This window comes from Onychomys torridus, chromosome 22 (genome assembly GCF_903995425.1).
Source record: "Onychomys torridus chromosome 22, mOncTor1.1, whole genome shotgun sequence".
Taxonomy (NCBI): Eukaryota; Metazoa; Chordata; class Mammalia; order Rodentia; family Cricetidae; genus Onychomys; species Onychomys torridus.
The window spans coordinates 751,923-768,663 of record NC_050464.1 but is presented as its reverse complement, the minus strand read 5'-3'; the positions used below and the strand labels follow the sequence as shown (position 1 = coordinate 768,663).

Sequence of the window (16,741 nt, the reverse complement as noted above, 5' to 3'; positions counted from 1 at the left end):
TAGAGCCCATAGTCTAACTCTAATGTAGAGCTCTAGTCTAACATTCTGGAACCTCGAGGGTCAAGCCTGTATTATAGAGAAATAGTACAGGTAAGGGCAAGACATATAAATGACTTAGACTTTGAAGAAATGGGGTACCTACAGTTGTAGTACTAAGAGAACACACAAGTTGAGAGAGGGTATAATTATGAAAGTGCCTTCATGCATGGAAACACATTGGAGCTGTTTGCATTGTAGAAGAAATTCTGGGGACTGGAGGGGTGGCTCAGTGGTTCAAGAGCTCTGACTGCTCTTCCAGAGAACCAGGCTTCTATTCCCAGCACCCACATGGTAGCTCACAACTATATGTAACTCCCAAGATCTGACACCCTCACACAGACATGCAGGCAGGCAAAAACGCCAATGCACCTAAAATAAACACATTTAAAAAATTAAAAGAATTGTGGTTGGGGATTTAGCTCAGTGGTAGAGCGCTTGCTAAGGCCCTGGGTTCGGTCCTCAGCCCTGGGGAGGTGGGGGGGATTAAAAGAAGAGGAGGAGGACGAGGAGGAGGAGGGAATTCTGATCCACTGTGTGCTGGTTACTGTGCTAGTCCTAGATACAAGGGTGCATAAAGCATTGTTCCTGTCTTTGAGGAACCAACAAATGAATAAGGTAGATATCTTAACCAGCCTCGATCTGTGCTAAAGATCTGCAGAGTGCTCAGAGCATAGGCCAGCACAGGATACAGGTTATGTGCTGCTGTCAGGAAGGTAGATGAGTTGCTTTAAAGCACAAGGAGGAGTTTGCTAGAGAGAGATGGGTTGGGTGAAGCAAGTCATAAGGTCACCATGTCCCTTGCCTAAGATGCCAGTGCTGTGCTTTGCTATATGCTCAGCCTCTTACTTTATTAGTATTAGTATTGTTTTAATCATACTCAGGTAAGTTGGACAACGTGTACTGAATTCATCTGTTCTAAGAGTGTATTTATTGTCTAACAATATAATTGGCAGCTGTTGGGTCCAGTTGCATACTGCAGCCTTGAGGTGGAGTCACACCCTCTGTTATGAACGCTGACTCAACTTGGTCGTATCTGAAGTTGTAACTTCTTACTGCTTTGTAGATAATACCTGGAATAATTTTATCTTCACAGGATGAGTGCTATCAAGTCAGGCAGGTGTTTGCTCAGAAACTTCACAAAGGGCTTTCCCGATTACGACTTCCACTTGAGTATATGGCTATCTGTGCACTTTGTGCCAAAGACCCAGTGAAGGAGAGAAGAGCCCATGCTAGACAGTGCCTCGTGAAGAACATCACTGTGAGGCGGGAGTACCTGAAACAGCATGCAGCTGTCAGTGGTGAGTGCCCGGGTGGCGTAAAATGCACCTTCCACAGAGCAAAACACTTTGCAACTGTTCTTTATTATACAGGTGCACACTTCTTTCAAAAGTCAGCATCGTTCAGTAGCTACTTTTCACTTACTGTATTTAAATATATGTGTATAAATGCGTGAGTATTTGAGTTTCATTATCTATGTAAGTGGTTAAATGAACAGAAAAGTAAGTCTGACACTGGCGGTCGTAGGAAAACAGTCGGATTGGCGCGTTTATGTGTGCTGTGTCAGCACTATCTTGGGTCTTTTTCTGTGTAGCTAACATTCATGTCGGGTGCTTGTGTGCCTGCCTTCCCTGTGCTTCTGTGCCTCCCAGAGCAGTTGGTGTGCCCTTCACTTCTGTGCCTTACCACACAGCATGCATCAGCACCTCCCGTTACCCACGGCAGATGAGAGGCAGTCTTTGTGCGTGTGTTAGCCCTTCTTCCAGGTGTCTCCTGCTCTCTTAGCAGCTGTACTTGACCTGGATTTTGGTAGCTACTCTAATTCACACTACGTTGTAAATGCCTCGCTTCAGTCCCTCCCTCCCCTCCCCTCCCACCGTACTGTACATAACCGTTCCAGCACAGACCAGTCATCCATCCCTTCCTTGTAAGTTGAAACACATGCAGGTTCTCCTGCTCACGAATGATACTGACGCACCCGATGGCTGTTCATATTTTATACTCAGCTCAAGTTGCAATTCTGCCATGTTTACTTACCACTGCCGTTCCCTCCTATGTGCCTAGGCTCAGTGTGCAGGGTTGCTTGAAGTTTTGTGCAGCCTGCCTCTCCCTACTCTGTTCTGAGCTCTGGAAATCACTTCTCTTCTGGAAAGACAGAGCTGGGAAGTAGATAGAGTTTGTCCCTTTGAGTCATTGGAGATACAGTTTTAGTGGTCAATTGGCCACTATGGTCCTCTTTCTCTTTTTCCTCATCTTGGAAAAAGTGAAGGCTATGAAGTCACATCCCACCTCTGCAGTTTATGGGCTGTGTTTGGCCAGGGTATGTACTTCATGGCCTATTTTGCTTGTTTTTGAATTTGATATAATTATACTCACTTGTGGTTGTTACATGGATTGAAAAATGATGTGTATGAAGAATATAGCATAAAATAAATGGCCCAGAAAAGTCATCAGTAGTAGTAGCTGTTGTTATTTTAGGTTCTTTCCCCATAGCTTCCATCTCTTTGTGCTTTAGTGTGAGTGTCTTATCTGGTCTTATTATCTTTATATTTTTATATTGTATTGATACAAAGTAGTGAGCACTCTGTAAGTATTTAATTTAACTTAAATATCACTGAAATTTGAGCCTTGCTGTTTTTTTTTTTTTCTCTCATGCTTGTTCTTTGCCATCCGCACAGAAACTCTTCAAAGACAGTCTGATACTTACTGGCATGCATTATGCTCCTGGTTGAACATAGGGCTAAAATGGAAATAGGAGACTGAATCCAAGTCCTTTTGTATATTGTTTCCCAAATACAGTTTGCATGCCTTTCTGACCTCTACAGTATAATTTGCTGTTCCCAATCAACAGATAAAATGCTTGGATTTAAACTGAAAAGTTGTTTGTTATTTACACTGTCCTAGGAGCTCTGTTCTTCTGTATGGTCCTTCTGTTAAAAACTGACCATTACTTCTGTCCTTATGTCCACTCAGATAGCTTGTCAGCGAATACCAACACACAATTGCATATAGCATAAGGAAGAAAAAAATGTTACATTTCAGTCTTAAATAGTTTGTGTGGCTCACGCTTTCCATGTGCATTTGAAAACTGAACTCTTGGTCCTTGTTGCTCAGTGCCTGGCGTGTGACTGGGCATTTTAAACTGCTCACCAGGTCTCAGCACAGGGTGCCTGAGTGTGTTGCTCTGCAGCCATAGTGTGGTAAATCACTGGGATGGAGGAAATAGACAAAAGAGCATGCATGGGATTTGATCTTTCTAACCTGGATGTTTTTGTTTGCTTTTTGTCTTTTATTATTTTTTGTTTTGTTTTGTTTTTTGTTTTTCAGAAAAATTATTGTCTCTTCTACCAGAGTATGTTGTTCCATATACAATTCACCTTTTGGCACATGACCCAGATTATGTCAAAGTACAGGATATTGAACAACTTAAAGATGTGAAAGAGTAAGACTTTTCATCCCATTTTCCTACTTTCTGAGTGTTTGCTTTAACCCTTCCTGCTGCTGCTGGGGTCATAATTAGAGTTGGTATGTGTTTCCTGAGTCCCTTTCCAGTTGTCTGTTTTTCATCTCTTTACATTGCATTTCTTACCTGATTTCCAAAAATGCCCCTTGCACTGCCAAACTTGAGTTGTGTTTCTCTGCGGCTGTGGCACTGCTTTTCTACTGAAGCAATGATGCCCTCGGGTTTCTCTCTTCCCATTCTCATCTTTCATTTCCTTCTAATTGTAGATTTTCATGGGAGGAGAACTGGTAATCTCCTCACTAGGTAGTGAGCACATTTATCTTTGCAATAACTGTCTTTATAAAAAGAAAGACTAGTTTCTTCATAATAGGCCTCATTTCACAACCAGTGGAGTATTTTTAGTTATAACTTCATTGTTATCCTCTGATTAGAGTAAAGATCACTTACTGCCTGTGTAGAGAGAATAGGGGAATATGAAACTGAGAGGCATTTTAAGACCAGCATAATTCCTAGAGTAAATTTGAGATCATCTGGGTCTTAGTTCTGTTATAATAAAAGGTGACTATTGTGATTGTGAATCAGTTAATTTAGTATGGAAATATATTAGTAAAAATGGTTAGTCTCTTGATTCATAGAAATATAGTTAGTTATTTAAGATATTGTAGGAAAATAAAAAATTACCATTAGCTTACTATGACAAAGGGGAAAATCCAATGTCTTTTTATTGCATAATACCTCTTTCTGAGATGCTGTCTCTGAAAAGGAATTCTGTTAGAGTGATTATCAGTGACGAGGAGCCCTGGCTGCCTGTCTTTCTCTGAGAGCACTGGCTTTGAAGAGGTGGACTGCCTTAGAAATGCACTGGACAGTTAGGTCCCTTCCTTGATTGCCCCGCTGTCTTCATCTGTGGAGCACAGTCTGGTTGATGGCATTTTCTCTGGACAGTTCCCTTTGCTGTTACTGCCCTCCTTTATAGATCAACTGTAATTCTGTTGCTTTCTTACGGAGAGGGGCATTTAAGTTGTTTTTTCCTTAGTCAGCAGATGCAGTGTGGATGGGTGTCAGCCACGCCTGCCTTTCTCGTTTGCCCGCCTGTTCCTGAATACTGGCTTAGGTGTCCTGTTGAAGCGTCCCTTAGGGCCCAAGTCACCTCATGTTGTATGGCCAGCCTTTCTCCACTGTCATAGCACAGAATTCAGGGGTTCCATCCTTCCATTTCTGTGTTTGCTCTAACCCTCATGTAGACTCTGCTGAGATTCTGAGCTTACATCAGCATTGCTGACCTGCTGTAGTAGATGATACTGCTATGTATAACTTGGGCTTTTTTCTACTATTTCTTTTTGAGTTTGTAGCTGCTTCTTTCAAATTTTTTTCCTCTTCTGGAATTACAGTCTAGGTTCACTATGTTAATATTGGGAATCATTGTATCTGTATTTAACAAAATATTGTTTTCTTCTGTATTTTTCATTTTTGTGTTCTTAGATGTCTTTGGTTTGTTCTGGAGATATTGATGGCTAAAAATGAAAACAACAGCCATGCATTTATCAGAAAGATGGTAGAAAATATTAAACAGACCAAAGATGCTCAAGGACCAGATGATACAAAAATGAATGAAGTATGTAATTCACAATAAGTATTTTGATGCCATGCTGATTTAAATATTTTGGTATAGGGTACAACTTCTTTAACATTTTAAACAGTATTAGTTTTTCTATTAGTGATAATTGCTAACATAGAATTATTATATCAATACTAGTGTTAATTTAGTAGTATTTCTAATGCTGAATCATGTTGATCTTGTTGTACTAATATACACAGTAATATAAGCCACAATATTTATCCCGAAGGCTTCTTTCATTAGTTTACTGTTTGATCTAAGTACATGTTTTAGAATTACCCCAATTAACAGAGTCTAAGATGCCAGTCTTAATAACTAACTAAAGAAAATACCGTTTCAGAAATTATACACTGTGTGTGATGTTGCCATGAACATCATCATGTCGAAGAGCACTACATACAGTTTGGAGTCTCCTAAAGACCCCGTGTTACCAGCCCGGTTTTTCACCCAACCTGACAAGGTAGTGACTTTAGAATTTGTTTGTGGCAGTTGAAATGAAGTTTGTGCTCGTCACTGGGCTGTGGGAAGACAAGGGAGCTGCCCACTACCAGCACCATAGCAAGGGCACCGGGCTCAGAAATGTGACTCTAGACCAGGTGTGGACCAGAGTGGAGGCCATGAAGGGATGATCCAGAGTTTGTTTGAAAGTCTGAAGCCATGCCAAAAGCACAGGCAAAACTTTGCCAAAGAATTTGTGAATTAATAGCCTTTGATCGAAAATGGGAATTGAAATGCTGATCTGTGGAGTTGAAGTTGCAAGCCCTGCATGAGGTCTTACTAGGTGGTATGAGGAAACAGAGAGCACAGGCATTTCCATAGGCCCAAGGATCTGGGAGCGCTGCAAGAGTATTCACAACCATGTCCCAATACAGTTTTACACAGGCCTGTGCTGATTGAGTGACAGGTGGAAAGCACCATCGTCCTCTTTGTATTGGAAGCAGTATACCAATTAAGATCTTGGCAGCATATTGAGATTTAAAATGGCCTTGTAAGTTTCCATAAAGTTAAAGGGCTTGTCTCTTTTTTAAGCATTCATTTGGTTATGAGCAGCATAGCCAGGGACTGTGTGGCTTCATCTCTTGAGTGCTGTGCAGGAATGTGTGTTGTCTGGCACGTTTAATATTGGAATTGCTATGAGGTTAGTCTGTCAGAACCACAGCCTGAAATTTCACGTTTGAACTGATTAATTTAAATAAATATGAACTTGGTTGGCTCTTGTCTCTCATAGAGCTGTCTTGGTCCTCACTGACTGCTTTTTCTCTTGCTTTCAGAATTTCAGTAACACCAAAAATTACCTGCCTCCAGAAATGAAATCATTTTTCACTCCTGGAAAAGTATGTTTTGAGAATTGTTTTATTATTTATGTGCTAGTTAATTTTAGTGTGATTATTGGCCTAATTGTGCTATTTTATTTCTTAAAGAATTTTTGTGTCTCAAGGTAGGAAATCTAATTAGCTATCTTCCATTTGTTGATTAAAGAATTAATTGTACTTACTATGTAGGTGCCAACTAAGATGCACTTTAAAAAAAATAAAAGCTAATAGCAAAACTGTGAAGACCTTTATCCCATAGACATCTTATACCAATCTGGATACCAATCTTAAAGACAATGTCTTACACCCTTCCATAGCAAGGCTCTATTTTCATGTCCGGTCTATATTTCATTTGTTGTCTTACAGTGGAAACCTTTTCCTGCAAATAATTAAAACTCAATTGCTCCGTTGTCTTTGGGGGTTTGCTGTTTGTTTTGTTCTGAAATGACCTTACTAGGTAGCCCAGGCTAGCTTTGAATTTGCAGTACTCCTTCCTCAGCCTCCTAAGTGCTAGGATTATAGGCGTGCACTGTTACAAGTTTTAAATTTGTATTAGTAATAATTCAGTTCATCATTTTTATTTTGCGTAAGGATAGATACATTTTTTGTAATGTGTGTACAAACATGTTGAAGTTGTTGCTGTGAGTTCTTGATATGTGAGTTTCTTTTAATTAACTAGGAAGAGTTACATGTTTCTCGTTTCAGCCTAAAACAGCCAATGTTCTAGGGGCAGTTAATAAGCCGCTTTCATCAGCAGGCAAACAGTCTCAGAGCAAGTCATCAAGAATGGAAACTGTGAGCAATGCAAGCAGCAGTTCAAATCCAAGCTCTCCTGGAAGGATAAAAGGGAGGCAAGTGCACAAGAGATGTCATGTTTTGTGTTTGATTCCAACAAGGCTGTAAGATGTAGAGTAATGCAGTTACAATATTTGATGCCACTGAATAGAGATGAGTTGGTAGTTACTGACGAGTAGGAGATACTTAGCTTTTCATGTGTAAGCTTACTGGGGTGATCTCTGCTAGTACACACAATAAATATATGACCTCATTGTTCATACCACATATGTGGTTAGTTGTTCACTTATGGTCCATTCATACAGTGGAATACCTGAATCATTAAAAATAATGATCAGGGCCTGGAGAGATGGCTGAGCGGTTGAGAGCACTGGCTGCTATTGTAGAGGACTCTAGTTCAGTTCCTAGAACCCACATAGTGCCTCACAACCGTCTCTAACACCAGGTTCGGGGATCCAGCACCCTTTTCTGCCCTCTGCAGGCGCTGTGTGCATGTAATGTATGGACATACATGAGGCAAAGCATGCATGCACATAGAATTCAGGGGCCAAAGGCTTGGCTCAGTATAACAGCACTTTCTACCAAGACTGATTGGTACCCTGAGTCTGGTCCCTGGGACTGACCTGGTAGAAGGGGAGAACTGGCTTCCTGGGGTGTCCTCTGTCCTCCACGTGGTTGCATGTAGTGTGTGAATGCACGTGCGCATGCAAAGTAAACAGAAAGTGTTTTGTTGGCTTTTTAAAAAAATGTATTCCCCATTAGGTCTGCACTCAGATGGGAGTCAGTGAGTGAGATCAGTTGTGTAGAGCAGGGTTGCAGGGCCTTTACTTTGGAATGGCTTCATGATCACATTGGTTTGCACCCAGTAGGAACTTTTTGGGAAAACATAGATCATCTTAATAATGTTCATAATAACTTAATGCGGAGGGTGTGTATTTTATACTGTTTGAATTTCTTTTTACTATGCATATATATAAACTTCATTATTTGTTTAAAAAGTAGTTTTAACGAGGATTCTCCTTTTTTCTTTTTCTTGTAAAAATGCACCTTCTTGTTGACCAGAGCTTGAGATTTATGAGTTCAGCAGTATGTAAAAAGATTGGTTTGTTTGTTTTGAGACAGGGTCTCTCTTTGTAGGCCTGGCTATCCTGAAACTTGCTGTGGTGACCAGGCTGGCCTTGAACTCCCAGAGATACGCCTGCCTCTGCCTCCCAAGTGCTGGGATACATAGATAAGGATGATGCAGAAAGCTAGAACTTTCTAAGAGCATGAAGCATTTGCTTTACTTCATCCAGCAAGTCTATTAAGTGCCTGCTCTGAGCCCTGCACAGGTTTACACACTAAGTAAAATTGGCTTATGTGTGGTGACAGGCGGAAGAAGTCAAATAAGGAACGTGATGAGTTTGCATGCTATTGCTACAGAGGAAGTGAAGATGGGGAAAGGAGAGGACAGAGCAGGCTTAAAGCTGCCTGTGGGCCAGCTGGACATACTAACAGCAGGTTTCAGTGTCTTGCTGCTCCAAGATGGGATCTAGTTTTCAAAATATCATATAGTAAAATGAATTTATTATTTATTTCCTTAATTCATTAAATGGGCTACATTGCTTACTGATTTGGAACTAAATACAATAGGAAAAGTTATCTTTAAAATGAATGAAGTCTTTGCTTATGAAGTTATAACACTATACAATGAAATAATCAAAAAAGGCTTTTAAGGTTATTTGATTGTAGAAATAATTGCAGATGTCTCTCTTCAAAGGCTTGATAGCTCTGAAATGGATCACAGTGAAAATGAAGAGTATACAATATCTTCACCTTTGCCAGGAAAAAAAAGTGACAAGAGAGACGACTCTGACCTTGTAAGGGTGAGATGCTTGGTTGAGGGTGTGATGCTGTTAATAGGAAGAGCTGTAGTGTTGCTCTTTAGCCGGATGTTACAATCGTAGTCAAATTTGGGATGTGATATACTTTTTGTAATGTTAGTTTGAAATTTGATATTATAGCTTAGTTTGAGTTTATGTGATTCTTATCTTTGGGTAAATAATCTTAATTCTTTGTCTTTAGAGTCAAACATGTTAGTTTCATCTTCAGAATTGTTCGTTTTTCTTTTTCTTTTTAAACACAGTGTTTTAGTCATGGCCTTAGGAAAAGAGAGTGGAATGCAGGTCCCAAAGTCTACCTGCCTCCTCCTTTTAGAAAGTCCTTGTGAGGTTTTTAAATATTAGTAGAAGTGGCTATCATTTGTAAATGTTAGTTGAAGACAGGCAGATTTGGTGAGATTGAGTGAGAGACGGAATTCATGCTCTAGTACAGCCCACAGGGTTTGTGGGACCTGCCCTTCGGACTCCCCAGCTGAGCTCCAACCATTTCTTGAGTGCCTGACTGAGCTTTCTGAATCCGTTTTCTTGTCTGTGAACTGGATAGTTTAGGCTTGTCAGCCTAATAATAATGAGTTATTATTCATTCACTGAATAAATGAATGAGCCCAGATAAGTTGTCAATGCTGTGTCATTGTTACAGTGATTCATGCTGTTGAGCAGTAGTGACCATAAAACAAATATGTCTGACTCCAATTCAGAAGCAGAGATGGCAGTTATCAATATAGTTACTTTTGCTTTCTTTGGAATTGTATTTGCCCTTCTTGTCTCCCACTGGCATATTTCCAGTATTTTCAAGTTTCTTTAATTTATCTAGCCAAGACACCCAACGGGCTGGCTCAGCAGTTAACAGTGCTTGGGTATTCTTCCCGATGTCCCAGGTTTGGTTCCCAGCACTGTCTTTAACTGCAGTACCAGGGCATCCAAAGTTCCTTCTTACCTCCACCGGCACCAGATGTGTGTAGTGCACAGATATGCATGCAGGCAAAATACCTTTACACACTTTTAATTGTTTTACCCAAGTAGAATTAAAATTTGATAACTTAGAGAAATGTATGATCAATAAAAGAAAGGAGTCCTATTGCGGGGTTTCTAAAGATAATACTTAAGTTAGTAAAAATATGTTTTTTAGTTCTACGTCTTAATCAAGAAAATCCCTGTAATCGTGCTTAAAAACAGAGTGATTGATCAGCTCATGATTTCTTTCTTTTGGTAGCAGAGACGAGGGTATTCTAAGTTTGAGGCTAGTCCTGGCTTTATAGTAAGCTCCAGGCCACGCTGAATGCCACAGGGAGGCCCCCCCCCACCACCACCACCACCACCAACAACAACAACACCACCACCACCACCACCACCACCACCACCAACAACAACAACAACAACAACACCAAACAGGGCTAGGGCTGTAGTTTGTGCTTGTCTATCCTATACAAGGCACCAGGTTTGATCCCCAGCACTGGAAAGGAAGAGCTAGAAAGAACGAAAACATACATATGGTGTCCATGCATGTATATGTTCATGCATATAGCTCACTTCTCTTTGGTGAGTTTGCTACACATCAGATTGATTCTGTTCATCATAGTAACAGTCTGAAGCAGAATCTAAAAGAAGCAGAGAGCACTTGTGTGGGAAATCTCATAACCAAGAGACTCTTAGAAGACTTAGAATGTTGTGTGTCCTTCTGCGAGAAAGAAAAGGTTGGAATGGTGATCGTTTTCTCCCAAGTGAATATGTAGTAAAATTTTAGTGATTTTTAAAATTTTTTTCCCCCAGTGTGGAAAAATTAGTGGACAATTACAAAGGGACAGTATAACCGGCACCAGCACAACAAGACACAGATCTGTTTAGCTGTGGCCAGTGAGATACAGTGTACTGCTGCCACAGCCCCTAGACACTCTTTCCTGGGGTGGAGAGTCTATAATCTTAGATATTTAGTTCCTAGAAGGAAGAGAGGATTCCATCTTCCTGACTCCCCTCCATCAAATTATCCCCTCAAAGCCTCATCTCACGTTGGGATATAAAGTCTGCAACACACGAGGGGCACAAACTTAGACAATACCATAAAGGAAATAAAGGTTAAATATTTTTAACAGAGTACATGAATATAGGTAAAGTACTAGGTTTCCCAGAAAACAATCCAGACAGAAGAAATAATACCAAGAAACACCCCCTGGGGGGGCTTTTCTTTTTGCGATGGAGTCTCACACCACCCATTCTGGCTTTGAACTCTCGGTATGTAGCAGTGATGACCTTGAGCTTCTGATGCCTCCTCCCCTTGTGCATACTGGATTACTGCTGAGTGCAGCCACGCCTGACTTACGAAGTGCTAAAGAGCAGTTGAGACAACCAGCTCAGTCACTTCCTCCAAGTTACAGCTTTTGTTGATTTTTGTTTGTTTGTTTGTTTTTTGTTTTTAAACAATAAAATTTTACTTACTAGTATTTATTTTATGTGTTTGGGTGTTTTACATTACATGTGTGCCTGGTGCTCACAGAGGCTGGAAGAGGGCATTGGATTCTTCTGGAACTGGAGTCACAGATGGTTGTGAGCTGCCATGTGGGTGCTGGGAATTGAACCTTGATCCTCTGGAAAAGCAGCCAGTGCTCTTAACCACAGAGCTATCTTTCCAGCCCCTCTTTCTGTTGAAAATTTTAAGAGTATAAATGTGCACAGACTTTGTGGAAGTTAAGTTTTACCTATAAGTATTCATATACCCTCTCATTCTTAGGTCTCTAAAGAATTTTCTCAGTCTCCATTTTCTTAATACATAAATTCTCTGAAGATAAAGTAAGATTTTATTTTAAGTTTGAAAACCCTGGTCTTTTTTGTTTCTTTGTTTTTTATACTGTTTTGTTTTGAATTAGTTAAATCTGGAAAGAAGGTCTCTGGCTCAGAGATGTTTCTGGGTTTTTAGTGTATCCTGTAACCTCCATTTAGAAAATAAAAATAGTTCTTTACGACATCATAGACACACATAGCACATGGTTACTTTATATCACACACACTGTGTGGTCTAATCACAGCTAGGTGAGTACACTGGGGACAGATGCTTGAGTGCCACCTGTGTACCCAGTGACTGAGTGTGAGGTTCTCATCTTAACTGAGAGACACACATATGATAAAGTATTGATTTGAGACGACAGCTCCCTTTGAAGCTCTGAATCCTAAATTTAAGAATAAAGACTTGTAAGTTGCACACTAGCAGGTAGCCCCATACCTAGGAGTATATGGGCATCACAAATTAGAGTTGGGGGTTTTAAGATTAAGAAGTTGGAGGGATCTTGGAGGAGTAGGGGTGAGTGTGATCAAAATACACTGTATCAAGTTCTCCAGGAGCGAATACAAAGTGTTGTTTTAAATGGAATTCTACTCTTACTCCAAGGACTTTTAAGAATCAAGTTCCAGTAAATAGCCTGGTGAAGTTGCACATGGTTGTCATCCCAGCCACTCTGAACTCTAACATGAGAAGAAAGTTTGAGGCCAGCCTAGGTGACCTGACGAGGCCTTGAGTCTGCACACTAAATAAAAGAAAAGCAGTACATAGTTGTGGTCGCAGTCCGTTTAGAGCTGTACTGCTTGGTAGACAGTTGAGGCAGAAGTAGACCGCAGGGTTTTAGGAGTCGTCATGTTGTGCAGAGTGCTAACGTGTTTGCTTGGCACGCTGGAGCTTTCGCCCAGGCCCCTGCTCATGCTACTCAACCATACCCTGAGCCCTAACCTTTTCATTTTCAAAACTTAATTGTGATCTTCCTCCCTCCAGTCTGAGTTGGAGAAGCCTAGAAGTCGGAAAAAAGCTTCTGTCCCAGACCCAGAAGAAAAGTTAGGGATAGATGAGCTGACTAAGCTGGTACAGGAACAGAAACCTAAAGGCAGTCAGCGAGGTCGGAAGAGAGGCCACGTGCCTTCCGAGTCAGACGAGCCGCAGTGGCCTGAGGAGAAGAGGCACAAAGAGGAGCTCCTTGAAAACGAGGATGAGCAGAACAGCCCGCCCAAAAAGGGCAAACGAGGCAGGCCGCCCAAACCTCCTGGTGGAGGGTCGTCAAAGGAAGAGCCATCAGTGAAAACATCCAAAAAAGGAAACAAGAAGAAAACTGTCCCTTCTGTGGTAGACGACGAGGAAGAAGAAGAAAGACAAATTGGAAACCCAGAGCAGAAGTCAAAAAGCAAACAGCACCGAACGTCGAAGAGAGCACAACAGAGGTGAGTATGTGTGACCCTGAACTGCTAGTGACCGTCGATGCAGTGACTATATACTTACCACAGTGGAAATCATAATTTGATGCTGTCCACATTTGGGTCTTCCCCAAAGCAGAGCAGAATCTCCTGAAACTAGTGCAGTTGAATCCACACAGTCCACACCACAGAAAGGACGAGGAAGACCATCAAAAACGCCATCACCATCACAACCCAAAAAAAATGTGTAAGTTGTAAATAATATTAAACTTCAAACCAATTTCAAAATATTTTGCAAAAATCATAAATTTATAAACATAATTATTGCTGTATTTAAATTCCAAATATTTTGTCCCATTATACTAGGTAAGACATTTTTATAAACTTACCTAGGGGATTAATAGCCCAGTTAATAGTTGTACATTTTTATAGGTCTAGAGAAATCTTTATATCAAATGCTGCATAGTTAGTTATACGGACTTAAGGTATAAAAACATACTTTTCAACAATCACTATGCCTCAGCCAGGTTTCCTCATTGCTGCAGGCTATGATTCTTCTTAATCATCTCTCTCATCAGCCTTTCCATTTGGAGGAGAAGGAAAGGTACCACACCTTGGTTTTCATCCTCTGAACTCAGATAAAGTAGTAGGTGGCACTTTCCTTCAGTTCTGTCCATAGAAATGACTGCAGGTTGCTCCTAAGCTTTAAGGTCGTTGGCACTTGCGTCTGTGTGCCCATGTAAATGTAGTCACAAGAGAGAGCAGTGAATCTACCCAAAATCATCACCATAATATAGCTGCAAACAAGGCAGGGCTGTCTTCTGTTAGGAAAGTAGAACCAGAATATCATGTCCTATTAGCTGGAAATGTCATCTCTGTTCCTGAGCATGCACAGTATGCAACTGTACCCAGTACTTGGACTTTTTTTTTTCTTCATAATTAAGACTTTATTGAAAAATTGGCACTGAAATTAGAGTTCACTGTTGGATACCTTCAAAATCAAACATAATTACAGTCTTGGTAATAAGTCTACCAAGACCTGATCTTTTGCTTGACTTTTCAGCGTTTCCAGCACGGCTTAGCTAAATGCTTGGGTATCATAGAGTTTTTCCTGTTCCTGTGTGTTCCACAGGAACAGGAAAAGTTGCCTAAGTATCAATCAGTGCTTCATGCTTTCTTCGTATAAGTTTTCTGTAACCTTAGAAGTAAAGGTAAGTATATTATTGTGATAGCTTCCTAAATGTGTTTGGTCCAAAGAGCAAAACTTGTCAGATAACACTTTTCAATTTCTCACCCTTATAACTTACTTTTTTTTTTAAATGCAGACATCATAAAGTTAAGGGCTCAAATGGATGTGATGTCCCTTCAAGTTTCATAACTCTGTGTTTTGTGAACATTCAAAACCTAACTATATCTTACAAAATCAGTACAGAAGGAGACTTTTTGTTTCACCTTACACTTCTGGACAATTCTTTTTCAGAGCTGGAGTAATGATGTTATAATTTGTTTGCATTTTGTGTTCTAACTGTATTATAATTGAAAAACATTATAATCATCATTCATGTAATTCTGTATGGTAGCACAGAACAGACAAGAGTTTTTATTCTCTTGAAACGTGCTCTCCAGTGGGCAGGCAGACACTAAGTAGTCACATAGGAATGTGGAACTATAACTCTGGTATGTGTCCTGAAAATATGAGGGCACTAGAAGAGAATATGGTAGAAGGATTTGGGAGTTGGGAAAGTTTTCTTTTTGGAATGTGACAGTGAATTGATTACATGAAAATACTAGGAGAGAGAGATGAGGTGAGATGGGATGGGGTGGGATGGGGTGAGGTGAGGTAAGGTGAGGTGAGGTGGGGTGGGATGGGATGGAAGGGGATGGAGTGAGGTGAGATGGGACAGGATGGGATGGGATGAAGTGAGATGGGGTGAGATGAAGTGAGGTGAGGTGGGATGGGATGGGATGAAGTGAGGTGGGATGGGATGGGATGGGATGGGATGATGAGATGGGATGGGATGGGATGGGATGGGGTGATAAGATGATGGGATGGGATGGGGTGGGAGATGGGATGGAGTGGGGTGAGGTGGGATGGGATAGGGTAGGATGGGGTGGAATGGGATGGCTCCATGGTAAATACACTTGCTACCAAGGCTGCCTGTCTGAGTTCAATCCCCAATTCTCACATGGTAGGTGAGAACCAACTCCCTCAAGTATCCTTTGACTTCCACAAGTGCACTGAGGCACACATATGTTAACACATAGTATATACATATGAAACAAAAGAGGAGAAAGTAGGGAAAAGACCATTTGGAGAATACTATAGTGGAAGTTTCTGAGGTGTGAAAAAATTGGTAAATCCAAGAAACTGGAAAAGGCAAGCGATTTACTGGATTGTAACTGTCAGGAATAGACAGGTAGGCCGGGACAATCTGAAGGAATTTATAGAGTTGTTGGTTCAGTGCAGGGGTTTGTTGGAGTAATATTACCTGTTCTGTGTTTTTCAAGGGTCACTTTGTAAGAAAAAGAACCCAGAGGTAGGAATAAATGGTGGGGAGGAGTGAATGGGTTCAGATTCCTCGCTGTACAGTCTAAGGAGGTAAGAGGAAAAGGGCCCATTTCTCTACTCAGAGGATGCTGCCCTGAGCGGCTTAGTGAGACCGATGTCCTGTGATGAGTAGGAGAGATGGAGTAGACATCAGGTTCAGGCTGTGGTGAAGTCCTTTGTGGTAACAGTCCTGGCCATACCTTCCTTCCTTTTCTATATATAATCTTTGTAAGATTCTCAGAGCAATGCTTGAGGGTCAAGATGGAAATTTATCTCTTATGACATAATTGAGGATAAAAATGACAAGAATTCATGGGTCATTTAAGCCATGTCTTCCAGTGAGTTAATCCACAACTTAAGGTTGGCATTCTCATTTTATTTGTGTTTTCCTTAGTCGTGTAGGACGCTCCAAACAGACAGCTACTAAAGAAAATGACTCGAGTGAAGAAATGGATGTCCTTCAGACCAGCTCTCCTGTCAGTGATGACACTGCACAGGAAGGAGCGGAAGAGGAGGACATCTCTGCAGGAAATGTATGTGCTCATTGCAGGGTCGTGTGCTGGGGGCGGGGGGTGTTTACAAATGCAAAAAGAGAGCCAGGAAGTATTCAGTCAGCTCCATTTAACACTTGCTCTTGGCTCTAACTCTAGATATTTATGCTTTTGCTTGTTAGTTTGTCATGTTACTTACCAGCTTGACTAATGGAATAAACAGATTTGAGGGGAGTTTGAACTTCCATGAGAACGAAAGGTGTTGGAATGTCCAGTGAACCTGTCAGCTGAATGCTGAGTGGTCCCAAGAGTGTAGCAGCATCATGTTGCCAGGCACTGGGAACCACGAACTATTTATTTGTATTTCACAGGTGTTTTTGACGTGTCTGTTTTGAGTCTAATGATAGAAACCAGAAGAAAACCACAC

At 40.9% G+C, this 16,741-nt stretch overlaps 1 protein-coding gene across 6 annotated transcripts in view; it reads left to right on the top strand.

The window, feature by feature from the left end:
• Positions 1-16,741, top strand: part of Pds5b (PDS5 cohesin associated factor B) — a 143,743-nt gene that overhangs the window by 123,014 nt on the left and 3,988 nt on the right. For 2 of the 6 annotated variants that reach the window (XM_036171683.1, XM_036171681.1), the window contains exons 25-34: positions 1,133-1,337; positions 3,364-3,478; positions 4,982-5,114; positions 5,458-5,577; positions 6,389-6,451; positions 7,136-7,281; positions 8,985-9,090; positions 12,863-13,302; positions 13,412-13,522; positions 16,218-16,356. In XM_036171683.1, coding sequence (XP_036027576.1) covers positions 1,133-1,337; positions 3,364-3,478; positions 4,982-5,114; positions 5,458-5,577; positions 6,389-6,451; positions 7,136-7,281; positions 8,985-9,090; positions 12,863-13,302; positions 13,412-13,522; positions 16,218-16,356 — 1,578 coding nt within the window. The remainder of the gene's footprint in view (positions 1-1,132; positions 1,338-3,363; positions 3,479-4,981; positions 5,115-5,457; positions 5,578-6,388; positions 6,452-7,135; positions 7,282-8,984; positions 9,091-12,862; positions 13,303-13,411; positions 13,523-16,217; positions 16,357-16,741) is intronic. The other 4 variants (XM_036171686.1, XM_036171685.1, XM_036171684.1 and 1 more) reach the window with 4 other exon arrangements.